The 13509-nt window shown below is 41.9% G+C and overlaps 1 protein-coding gene across 1 annotated transcript in view; it reads right to left on the bottom strand.

Moving 5' to 3' along the window:
- RTN1 (reticulon 1) overlaps window positions 1-13122 on the bottom strand; it is a 238618-nt gene extending 225496 nt beyond the window's left edge. Inside the window, exon 1 of the mRNA XM_060167003.1 lies at window positions 12860-13122. Within this exon, the coding sequence (XP_060022986.1) occupies window positions 12860-13100 (241 nt within the window). The 5' untranslated portion in view covers window positions 13101-13122. The remainder of the gene's footprint in view (window positions 1-12859) is intronic.
- Window positions 13123-13509: the final 387 nt, after the last annotated feature.

Genomic DNA, 13509 nt, shown 5'->3' with positions numbered 1-13509 from the left:
TATCTTGTATATAATGCCCAGAATTTTTAGCTGTACTTAGCAAGAGGGATAAGGAAAAGCTGTCTACTCCATCTTTCCAGAAGTATTAATCTATTTATGGAAGACTTTTAAATCTATAGAGCTGTAAGAGTAGCGTGTAAGGACCTATAAGCCCACAGGGCCAATTAATTTAAGCTTTGGGGGAGAGGTGGGGGTAAGGTGCAGGGGCTGGCTTTCACTGTGATAGCCTCTCTGGGAGACAGCCTCTTCCAGACTACCATGCACACATGGGGCAGCTTTCTACATTTACTGCCCTTCCACTGAGCAAGAGATTAAGAATAGACCTCACCTGGCCCCTATGGGCACGCCTCAGCCCTGCTCCAGCCACAGTTCACTCTTTAGGACATGAAGAATGGGGTGGGGCGCCACTCCAAATGCACTCTTCATAGGCAAAATGTCTCCCAATGTGGATTGCCAGAACCAACTTCTCCCCAGCCCCACTCGTCCTCGCTCTCCTGCTCTCCCCACTAACATTGGGCTGAGGTTCAGCTAAGCACAGCAAGCATTTTCTATTAAAACACCTAGGGCCGAGGAGACATGGTTTTTTCTCAGTCTTTATTCTCTTAGACCTCTCTTCTGCACCTGACAGTGCTACCAGGCTTCCTATCAGTAGTTCCTTACAGATGTCGAGTAATTTGCAATTTGCATGTACCTCCTCTTGTTATCTCATTTTATCCTCAAAACAGCCCTGTAAGGTAGCCAGGACAATGGTATCATGCCCATTTTACATATGAAGAAACTGAGACATAAAGCAAATTTGCCCACATTGACATGATATTAGGTGCCAAAGCGAAGACTAGACAAATCTGTCTTCTCGGTCAAGACTAATTCTATACCACGCCATCTTGATTTCCATGACACTATAATAATGAGGGGAGTTACCACCTAATTGCCAGGCACTCTACAAGACCTAGTGCCACATACACAGAATCTAAGGCTGAGGGAGGTTCAATAACTGGCCTAATGCCACTCAGCTAGGAAGACACAAGGAGCACTTGCTCTGTTCTTGGCCCTTTGTTCCTCCCATACTACATAATCTCTTCCAAAAAACTAATTTATTCTATGGCTTTTCTTCTAATTTTCTTTTAATTTTTAAGAAAATTTTTATTTATTTTTGGCTGCATTGGGTCTTCATTGCTGCGCACGGGCTTTCTCTAGTTGCAGCAAGCAGGGGCTACTCTTCGTTGCAGTGCGCGGGCTTCTCACTGCAGTGGCTTCTCTTGTTGCGGAGCACAGGCTCTAGGCACGCGGGCTTCAGTAGTTGTGGCACGCAGGCTCAGTAGTTGTGGTTTGCGGGCTCTAGAGCACAGGCTCAGTAGTTGTGGTGCACAGGATTAGCTGTGGCACCTAATCACGTGGCATGCGTGATCTTCCCAGACCAGGGCTCGAACCTATGTCCCCTACATTGACAGGTGGATTCTTAACCACTGCACCACCAGGGAAGTCCCCTTTTCTAATTTTCTAAACCTTTATCTACAATCCTGTTTTCATCTCCAAAATCCGTTCCTTAATATACAGAGCCAAGTGGAGATTTCCACTCAAATGCTTTTCTTCATTTTGAGCCCCATATGACAAAAATGAATGCATTATCCTCATCTGTCTGACCAGTGCCCCCCCCATCTCTCTATAGCACCATCATTCTCCCAGCCATAGGAACAGAACCTTAGAGTTGATTCCTTCTTCCCCTCATCCCCCGTGTCCTGTCAGTCACAAAGTCCTGTTGAATGTTCCCATGAAGTGCTCATCTTTCCTCCTCTTTCTTCCCAGGTACCTTCCTCTTCATCCCCATGTTTATTTAATCCAGCCTCTGAAACTGATGTTATTGAGTCAGTCTTCTTTCAGCAAAAGTGCAGGTTTCAGGATCATCCCCGTTGAGTTCATCATCTATGCCACTGTTGGACTAATCTTCCTTAACACAGCTTTATACAGTCATTCCTCAGTATTCACTGGGAATTGGTCCCAGGACCCCGTGTAAATACCAATACCCATGGATGCTCAATTCCCTGATATAAAATGGTATAGTACAGTGGGCCCTTCATATCAGTGAAGGTGGATGTGGAACCCAAGGATACAGAGGGCTGACTGTATTACTTCCGTCACGTAGAAACCTTCAAAGGTCCCAGAATCCATATAAAAGGAGTCTACAGTCCCATGAATAGCTTTCAAACCCCCCAGAATCTGTCTCCCTGAACCCAAATGGGCAGGTTAAAACGCGCTGGTCATTGCTCATCTCTATGTCATCACCCATGTCTCTCCCCTCACCTAAAACTGCCTTTCTGCCACTTCTGCTTATTTCTAATCTACCTATCCTTTAGGTGGAAGTCACACTCCACCTCTTTCAAGACATCAGGTACCCTGGAACCCATAAAATTATGAAATTTGTACAGTGCTTATAGCTTGTAGCATCCATCCAAGCACCAGGCTGGACAAACTACCTTTGTTTTGTGTGGGTTAGTCACATCTCCCATCTAGACAGTAAGCTTGGAAGAACGGAGAAAGAGGACCTGGCTCATGTTCCATCATCCTCCACAGCTCCTAGCTGAGCATAAGGACGAGAGTCAATAAATCAGTGCTTCTTAAAGTCTTAATATGCATTTGGCAGGCTTGTTTCCCTGAGCTGAGGTCCGTGAATCGCTTCACGGGATCTTGAAGCAGGTCATCTACAGACCACATTTTGAAAGGCCTGATATTTCGGGACCCGTTGACAAATTCATGCCAAAGGGAGATGTGACACTGCTTTTTATTCTTATGCTCACCAACTGGATCAGCAGTAACTTGAATACACACAATTTTCTGTTGTCCAAGACTTGTTTTTAAAAAATGAAGACTTGCTATGCATAAAACAAAATTCTAGGTACTTTTAAGGATGAGAGATAGTCAACACATTCAGGAAACAAGAATTTGGTCTATAACTGGTTTTATAACAATCTCATGCAGTAGATGAACTGAAAAATCCATTTGGAGATTGGACATGGAAGTCCAGAACAGACTTCCAGAATGCAGAACAGTTCCAGCTAAGAATGTAAATCATTAGGCAACTCAGCAAACTCAGAACAGACTTCCAGAATGCAGAACAGTTCCAGCTAAGAATGTAAATCATTAGGCAACTCAGCAAACATGATTTTACAATAAATGATCTGGCATAAACATGCAGATAGTGAGGCAGAGGACTAAGGACAGTATCACACGATGCTTTTAGCAATACGGAATTCGTTAATGAATTCCCCAAACATTTTAGAATATATCAAATATTTATGGAATTAGAGTCTGTAGTAAAAAAATGAAGAAGATAGTTCAGGAAAAAAGAATAAATAAAAGAGGCGCTTGCAGATAGCATGTTTCACATTTAGGTTAATAACCCCAAATTGTATAAAACTGTATAGTTCTCAAGAGGCAAGTATGTTACATTATAGAGTTTTTCTCAACAATGGAGAACTAGAGAAGAATTTAAAGATGGCCACAATTCTGTGGAGAGTGCATTTTTTAGAGAGCCAATTTGAAGTTAACTGTGGTTTTTGTGATGAGTACTGTTTCTGGTTTCATTTGTGAGCTGTTCACTCTTGAGAAATATGCCTTCTCTAACAACCACAGGTAAGGTTAGGTGTATTGTTTTCTCTTATGAAGGAATAAAGATCTTGGTATAACTTAACACTTTCCTTTCTGTTTCCCCCAGTAAACAGCAACCTCACTTGTGCTTAAGTATCAGTAACTGAGAGGCAATCTATCTCTTTTCTGGGCAATTCTAATTATTAGAACTTTCTCCTTCATTAAGTTGAAATGTGTTTCTCTGATATACCCACCAGTCCCAATTTTGCCTTGTGAAATCACCTCGGTCAAGTCTTCATTCGGTTAATAAGATTTCTTCTAGTATTTGAATTTTACTTTCAGATCTCCTTTCATTCTCTTATTCTGGCTAAAAAGTCTGAATTTTTTCAACCATTTCTCAAACAGCATTTTGTTTTGCTAGAAGCCACACCAATCTAGTCACCTTTTACTGTACTACAGTGTCTCTAAACCATGACATCCATCATTTAGTATAAGATTCCAAATTTTGTCTGCCTAGAACAGAATCTAGGGGAACTATTACCTCATATAATGTGTACCCAAGACTTTCTATTAATACTACCTAAAATTACATAAGATATTTTAGTAATTTCACCATACTACTAGCTCATATTTAGTTAATTACAACCCTCAAAGCTCCCATCCCCCACAATGAACTATTTTAAGTTGTGTCTCCTACATTCTGAACATATTAAATAGAATTTACAGAACCTACAGTCAGAAATTCATAATTTTACAGGCTACTATTCTTCCCTCCCCTCTAAAATCCCCTAGCTTTGAAGCCCAGGCCACTGTGTCCTTTATCTTTAGGAAATACAGTTCACTGTATTCTCCAAGTGCTACAATCTTGGCAATTTCAGAAATCATGTAGGTAATAATCTCACTCCCAGCCTTACCATTCTTCTGGACGACACTCCTCTGATGACCTTGTCGTCCTCCACTACATCTGTCTCCCAATCCCCTCAACAACTGTACCCCCTCCATAATCTCCATATCAAACACTCCACCTTGAATCTTATCCTTTCAGCCCCCTTACTCTAGCACCCCGGCTCCTGCTCTTCTTCAACCCTGACGGTACGAACAACCCACTGTTCACATCATCTTTTCACTGTGCTTCATCCCCCTCTGTCCTCCTTCCTCCTCCCCAGATTCCACAACCCTCCAGTACTCCCACTGCCTTGCACACATCCTTAACTCCACTGCCCATCTCATCTTGTCATACTTACCAGAAAAAAACAAAAACCAATCCAACTGTCCACCTACTTGAAATCAACACTGATGGGAAAAAAAGACAACATGTATGGTAACTGGTCTCGCTTTAAGCTCATGACCTTCAACTCCAGGTGGGCACTGGGGATGCTTAGAATTCCTACCATTTCCCCTAGACGTTTCACTCTCCCAATCTCCTACACAAAACTTGTATACCTTCTCCCCTCCTCTCAAACTTCCAACTCCACTCTTGCCTTCACTCTGCTGTTGATCTTTCTTCCTATTTCATTGAACTTCTACCTATCCTCAGCCCCACCCCTGCACCTGTGCCCCCATCCTCCAGTTATATCCATGAACTGTCCTTACGTCTATCTAACATCATCCCTCCACTGTGTCCTGATCCATTTCCCCTCACCTGCTCAGGGACATAGTACAGGAAATGCCCCCTCCCTCTCCTGTACCATCGATCTTTCCACCCCTATTAAATCATTTGTATCATCTTACAAATACGCTTTAATATCCCCCATAGTAAAAAAATAATTAAATAAAACTTTCCCTTCTCTTGATTCCAACCCTCCAGGTAGTTATGTTCCTGTTTTTCTAGTTTCCTCCTTCAAAAGAGTTATGTCTATAATATTGTCTCTCATTTTCTCCTTTCTCATTTTCCCTAAAACTCATTCCAACCAAAGTTTTCCCCCAACACTTCACAATAAAACAGCTTCATCAAATTCATGGCTTCCTCAAATTCATGGCTTCCTCATTGTCAAATCCAATGGCTGATTCTCAGTCCTCATCTTACCCAACCTACAAGCAGCATCTGACAGAGTCACTCATTCCATCCCTCTTAAATACATTTCCCTGCCTTCTGGAATCCCACTTTTTCAGTTCTCCCTCTACACCATTAAGCCACTTTTACTCAGTTTCCTTTGCTTGAAACTCTGAGTATTTGGGCATCCCAGGACTCCTTGACCTCTTCACTGTCAAAACTCACTCCCTCTTGGTGATCTCAACTCTATGCCAATAACTCCAAAATTTACATACCCAGACCAGACCATTCCCCACCCCTGACCTCTACACTACCCGCTTGACATCACTGCTTGGCTATCTAATGAGCATTTCAGAGTTAGCATTTGCAAAACCAAACTCCTGGCTTTTCCCCAAAACCTGCCCCTCCCAAAGTCTTCCCAATCCCAGCTAATAGCAACTCCATTCTTGCATTTGCTCAGGCCATAAAATGGTGTCATCCTTAACTCTTTTCTCTCACACCCGTACAAAACCCATTAGGGATACACTGTTAGCTTTACACTTAGAATATATCTAGAATCCAAGCACTTTTCAACTCCTCCAATGTATCACCCCAGTGCAAGCCACTAGCATCTCTTATTTGCATTATTACAATAGCTTCCTAGTTGGTCATTCTTGCTCCATATTCCTCCCCTCCTCCCCTATTTTAGATTCTCAATACAGTACAGAGTGATCCATTAAACTTAATTTAAAACTTAACTCTAAACATGTTCCTCCCCTACTGTAAACCCTCCAGTGGCTCCCAGCAAACTCAGAGTAATATCCAAAACTCTTAAAATGGCCTATAGGACCTAATCTGCCCATCACCCCTCACCCTACACTCTGAGCCCATCTCCTACCATTTTCACCTTGTTCACCCCACTTCAGTGACCTCCCTGCCATTCCAGGGAGTACTTTCACCCAGGGCCTTTGCACAGACTAGTCCTTCTGCCTAAAATGACCTTCTGCATCTGCATGACTTATTCTGTCACTTTCTTCAAGTCTTTGCTTTAATGCCACCTTATCAAAGAGGACATTTTTGACTCTCTCTCTCACTCTACTGCTCTATTTAACTTTCTCCTTAGGACTTATCATACCTTGACATATATTTTTTGTTCTTTGTCTCCTCTCTGTCTTCTCTCCTTCCCTGCCTACACACACACACACACACACACACACACACACACACACACACAGTAGGATACATAATTTATAGGAGATAAACTTTTATCTGTCCTTTTCTGTACCGTACCCTTAGTGCTTAGAACAATGCCTGGCATAGAGCAGGGGCTCAATAAATAATAGTATAATCATGAATTAATTAAATAATGCTCTATTGCTGAATTTGATAACAATGGTTGCTGCTGAAGAGGGATAACAGCTGGCTGGTTGAAAGACTGAGTGTGAAAACTTCCTTTTCTCTGTATACCCTTTTGTAGCTTTTAAATTTTAATGTCACGTGCATGTGCTTCTTACCCCAACAAGGAGTTTTTTAAACTAGAGTAAAAAATTATTTTAATAAAAAGAATTTGCTTTTGAGTTAACATTAAAATCAAAAATTTTAAATAGGAGTGCTACCCTCTACCATATCAATCATCTTTTGAAACTTTGTGCCATTTGCAAAATTAAAGAGCGTGCTTTCTAATGTAAGTTGAGTACTTTCTAGAGTTCCTGTGCATAGTAAGTGCTGTGCATATGTTGGTGATTCAGAATATGAAAAAGAGAAAATTATGTTTTATGGGCATTATTTTTTTAGTGAACCAATGGGAATTGCCGGTGATCAACATGTTTATTATTTTCTAAGGGTTTATAAATATTCAGCATAATAATGCATTCTTAGATTCTACCAGCACTCAGCAACAAATATATTGGCTTGTAAGTTTTAAATATCCATTGTTTTCCCTTTTCTGAAAATCATTCCCCATTTCAACTTTTCTAACATTAGTCTTATTCTCAGGAGATACTAGGAATGACATCAAAACTGCTCACCACACTCATTCTGTACCATGAGATATAAAGTAGTTGGCTCCGAAGAGCCAGTCTTATCAGAGCAGTGATACAGTATTCTACTTGCTGTTCACTTATCCTGGGCTTCCAGTCTTTCTTTCCGTATGTTTTAGATTGCCCAGCTTAAGAATCACTGTCCATTTTAATTATTTATTTTTAAATGATCAACTTTCGTGAAGTTCCATTATCTCATATAGATGTAAGACTAAAAAAATAGAAAAAAATGTTTTCCTTGTGATGAGAACTCAAACTCTCTTAACAACTTTCATATATAACATACAGCACTGTTAATTATATTAATTATGTTGTACATTACATCCTGAGTACTTATTTATCTTATCTGGAAGTTTGTACCTTTTGACTGCCTTCATCCAATTCCCCCTCCACCCACTCCCCCACCTCTGGTAACCACAAATCTGATCTCTTTTTCTATGAGTTTGTTTGTTTGTTTTGGAAGTATAACTGACCTACAATACTGTGTTAGTTCCTGTTACACAACATAGTGGTTCAATATTCCTATACATTTCAAAATGATCACTGTCCCTTTTAAATAATACGGGTTAAATGTGAACTGAGAAACTCTTCCCACTCCTTTTTTTCATTACTCTCACTAGAGCACCTTCCACAAGCAGTGAGCCTCTCTAGCTCATGTTCTTCTCATTGTTCTTTTTGCCCTCAAATATTATTTAAACAAATAAAACTGGTTGTCTTTCATCTTTTGACCATATTCTTTCATGGAAAGCATTCCTGTGTGGATGTACTAGTCTCTTGAAATATGTCTTTTATTTTCACTGCCGTCTATATTTTACAGTGCCTTTTTTCAAATCTCCCTTAGTCACCACTGAGATCACTTCCTTTAACTTTAAAATAAAAGCACTACTAACTAATACAAGGATCTCTGAGTACTATTCAGCCACAGTTACTTCTATGAGGAAGATAGAATTAGCTAGATAGTTAGGTAGATAGATAGATTTTGTTTTCCCCCAGCTATGCCCTTTGAGCAAGCTATGCTAGTATTTATTTATCCTATGTCGACCTCAGGAAACTAATTCATGCCTGTGTGCCCATGTGGTTAGATTATTATAATACCCTTTTAAACAATCTTCCAGCAACGACTTGGGAATGAGGAAAATGAAAAATGACATAAAAGAACTGTTTAACTAAATACTAATGTGAAACAGAAAGGTGCACATGTTCTAGGAAACCAAAACCTGTGTTTAGCACAGATCCTTACACAAAGGGGGCATTCAATAAATGTTTACTAAATTGAATTGAATCTCAATGGTCTCTCACTTTACAGATAATTAAAAACTTTCCATAAACTTTTTGGAAGTTTTGTCTATCTTCCAGGCTATGCAAGATAGACAGTACAATGAACAAAATAATCCACAACTCTTCTCCAAACCCTCAGAGTCAGTAGATGAACAGCCTAGAGAAGAGATGGGAGCAGGTAGGTCTATGGTGTATCTGAGGGACAATGAGTAGGATGGGTTTCCTGGAACAGTGAGTTCATGAAAAGGAAGTTATGCTGAAAGCTCTGATAAAATTTATTTATCAATGCATTTTTAGGGTATGTAAGTGTTTCTAGATTTTAATTTAACCTAATTTGAATTCCCAATATGAAAGGATAAGTACTGTAGTTACTGCCAGAAGTGTCATTGATTATATTCAGAGCCTATGTCCAGAGAAATAAATTGCATTAGAAACTCTTATTTTTCTTATAGGTTCTGTAAAATATTGTAAAAGCTAGTGTAGTGTTCCTTCCCATTTCAATAGAACTGTAGCTTTCTTAAAAGATGAAAGAAAACAGAAGACCGAAATTTACACCTTCTGAAGAGGATTGCTGGGAATGACTCAAAAATTTTAAAAAATGTACACATCTATCAAGCACAACCACAAGAAAAGACAGCTAATCCAGTCTCTACATGGATTTTAAAAGATGATTGGTAATGTGTATGGTACAATTTATTATACTATACAGAATAAATGCAGGACATATAAACATTTCTGAAAGGTATTTAAATAATGATAGATTAAGAATAGTTTTTTCCAATAGAGTATCACATTCAGCATTTGAAAAATATAAATTTATGAGCACTGTAGTCCAAGTAAATTGGAAAAATACCTCTCTCTCCCTCTCTCACTTCCCTCCCCCTTGGCAATCATCTAGAAATTTAAGTCAAATTATCTATAAGTCAATATCACTAAAGCAAATCATCACACTGGGCTGCTTTCTCCAGACCATTCTCCATTCTCTTATTCATTTTGCCTTCTATGCATGAATCAGTCAATGAGTTAATTTCCAAAGTGGCCAATGAGTTAATTCTTACCGTTGCATTTTGTTCAAATATTCTATTTTAAATTCTTCCTTTAAACAAAGGATGATTCTTCTATCCTTGTGTTATTGTATGCTCCTTTTGAATAGTTTCCAGGAATAAAATAACTGATCGTGAAAAAACAAAAATGTTGCTCTTCACGTTCTTTGTATAAAGTTATTCGATGATGGCACTGTTTCATGATTAACAATCTAACATGTTGTAGCCTACATACAGTGCATTAAATGTTCCCTTGGCAACAGACATCATATCACATGCCCATTATCAATTTTAGACATGAAAAATTGTAGCTTTAGAAAAAAGTGTTACTTTTTGTTAAGGACATTTCCATCCCACAAAAGGGACAGAAGCAATGAGAATATCTGTACTGATGGAGTACTGGTAAAGAATACAGTACTGACAGAGCTTTATAGTGCAACTTTAATGATGTTTAAACATATATTCATTCCAGGACATCACTGAGAAATATTTTTGGAAATATTTCTTTAGGAACTTTAATTACCATCAATGTATAATTTGAATTTCTGTCCAGATAGCATGATTAGTGGTGTTTTTCAGAAAAAAAGTTTTTAAAACATCAATATCTGTCTTAAATTTTAGAATTCCATTTGAGAAAGAAACAAAAGCTATTTACAGTGCATCACACTCAAAGTCTAAGTTACTTCTTAGTTTGATTTGAGTCCCAAAGAGCACCATTCTTTTAAAAAAAAGGAAAGCCATGTGCTTAATAGGCTTCCTCTGGATTTTGTCCCTGATTAAGTTGAGGATGCACCTGCTGACTCTGCTTATTGCAACAGAACTGCCAAAACAACAGATAAGGAAGCTGGCCCAGATTTTATTTGAATTTTTCAAGATCTAGTTATTTATTTAGATATCATTTCTGGCATCTGGGACTCTTATAACAGCCCATACAGTCTACTAAAAAAGAAATATACAAACTTAAAACATTCAATAACCAACAACTATATGAGAAATTCCTTCAAGCAGCAATAATAAACTTAAAAATTTCTATATAAATATGCAAACTATGTGCTCCTTCTGCCTCCCTTCATTCTCCTCCCATCCAAAGTTAGCATCATGTTCGATTCTATTAGTGTATTTGTTGCCTAGGATAGGAAACCCCTAATATATTCAACAAAGTAAAATATTTCTATAATAATATTAAAAATTGCAAATGCCTACTTTGTCACAGTTGTTCTAGGCATTTTGTGCATAGCAACCATTTTAGTGGATAGTATGTTACTGAACAGGGGGCGCTTAGCTTCCTCTCCCTAGTTCACCTAACCTTGGGGACACCAATGGGAGGTGGGCAATGTTTATAAATGATTTACTTTGATGACAGTGGATAAAGGTTCTGTACTATGAGCTACTCTCAACGAAGAATGGTAATGGTAAACCAATGAAATGTGTACCTTCCTTTGTCTATTAGCTTCTGCCATCTTCTTTCGCAATTGTAAAAAGTTTTGTTTTCTCTCCATTTAGATGAAGAAGTTGAGATCTCTCTCAGTCTTAAATCCTCCTCTCCTCCATATAATAACTAATATATGACAAATGGGGTTTTCTGCTTTTGAGTCTTTCTTTCCTTTTCCTTTCTCTCTTTTTTCTTTCTTTACTTTTTTTCTTCCCTTCATAATGTTTTATTTGACACGTTCCCTAAACCTCCTTTCCTCAGCTCAAATCGTTTGTACTAGAGAAGAATTAAGACTACCTAAGGACTACCTAAGACACTCCACACGACCCTTAAGAGAGGCAATGGCTTAAGAAAGGGGTTCCCCTAAATCAGCTGCCATGAACAAGCATGCCAGTCCCGCCCCCCTTCCCCTCCTGCAGAATCACCCAGCACCCGGCCTTCAAGAGCTACATTTCCAAAACTACACAACTCTCATTCCACCACAGCAAAGCTTTCTCCGGGAACAACACAACACAGCACCCTCTACCCCACTCCCTGGAAACACAGACCTACCCAAGCCGGCAGCCCCTCCCCAAAGCTCGCCTCAGGCATCCTTCGGACAGAATGCTTCAGGATCCCTGGTCCCCGCTGAGCACCAACGTGCTCCAGTTCGGAAGGGGAAGTCAGGCGAAAGGAGGGCGAATCCAGGACAATTTCCAAAGGGCCAGGCAGGTTCAGACTGATGGTAAACTGTGCCTGAACACTCACCGCCACTCAAGCCCTCTAACACCTCAGCCAGCGGCCGCTCTAAAGGGTTGCAAGTTTCACTGCTCCCTTCGAGATGGGAGCATCCGGGCAGCTGGGAAAGAAGGGTTCTGGGCGGGAGCCGCCACAACTCCCAACCTTCTGGCAACGCTGTCCCTCTGGAATTAGACACACCGTGGCGTTTCGGTTTAGTGTGCGGGGGGAGGGGGAGATAGAGGAGGTGAAGGGAAAGGGGCTAGGAGTAGGGTGTGGAAATTCTTGGAGGGAAGGGAGAGTTAAAGTCACATCTCTGCCCTGGATCGAGCAGAATCTAGGGGCAGCAGGCCCTCCCGTCGCTTTGTTGTCAGCGTCCCCTGTCGCTGGCGCGCGCCGGGCGCACAAACACGCCTCAGAATATTATCCCAACTGGCCAAACGGGCCCTACGGCCCCCAGCCCCTTCCAAGAAGGAAAAAACTTGTATACAGGCGCGGCGGCAGCCAGGATGCTGCGGTTTGCCTCTGAGAACAACTTTGAAAGCCGGAAAAATGATAATGAAATAAAAGGATCAATAATATTTTGTTTTCTTCCGAGCCTTTGGAAAAATAAATTTTCTGTCCCTACCAGTCCGCTAATATTTACAGTCGCCTGTGGCGAAGGGGAGTTAAGGTTGGTGCTCAAGATAGAGAGCGCGAGGTAGGTGCATAGGCGAGCTGCAGAGAAGGGGACCGGCTGGGGGACCCGAGTCCCCGACGCCATTTGCGGGACAGCGGCACCCGCCCGCCTTACCTGTGGATGCAGTTTCCATGGCAACGGGCGGCGGCCGGGCGGGGCCCGAGCCCAGTTCCCGCGGCGCAGCTTCTCGGGCCTCGGAGCCCAGCCGAGGGCCGGGCTCCCCCACCTGCGGCTCGGGCTTGGCCCCTTTCGGCGTCACCGCTTCTTCCTCCCCCTCGCTCCGGTCCCCGAACCACTGGGACCCGGGACTGGCCAGCGGCAGCAGCTCTTCTTTGGGATCGGGCGGCGCGGCCATAGCTGGCAGTTCCCCGGACGCAGCGACTGCTGCTTGGCGGGGCCGAGGTGCAGTGACTGGGCGGGCGGGAGGGCGGGAAGGCGCTCCCTGCTGCTGCCCCCGCCGGGACTCAGGGCTTGGGGAGGTTGCGGTGTCAGCGCCGCCACCGCCGCAGCTGCTGCAACTCCGGCCGAGCTGCCGCCTGCCGCTTTCCGCGTTTCAGCTCCTCCTCCTCCCCCTCCACTTCCTCCCGGCCCCGCCCCGGCCGCTGCCTGCGCTCCTCCTCCTATTGCCGGCGCCGCCACCGCTGCTGCCTTGCTACTCCCAAGCCTGTCATTACGCAGGTGAAAAAGGCCTGTTTGGTCCGAGTCTTCCTTTGCACACGTCAGCCACCGGTCTAAAGGCCTAGATTAGGGGATGTGCCACATAC

This window comes from Lagenorhynchus albirostris, chromosome 1, assembly GCF_949774975.1.
Source record: "Lagenorhynchus albirostris chromosome 1, mLagAlb1.1, whole genome shotgun sequence".
NCBI lineage: Eukaryota > Metazoa > Chordata > Mammalia > Artiodactyla > Delphinidae > Lagenorhynchus > Lagenorhynchus albirostris.
This window is presented reverse-complemented; position numbering and strand designations above follow the sequence as displayed.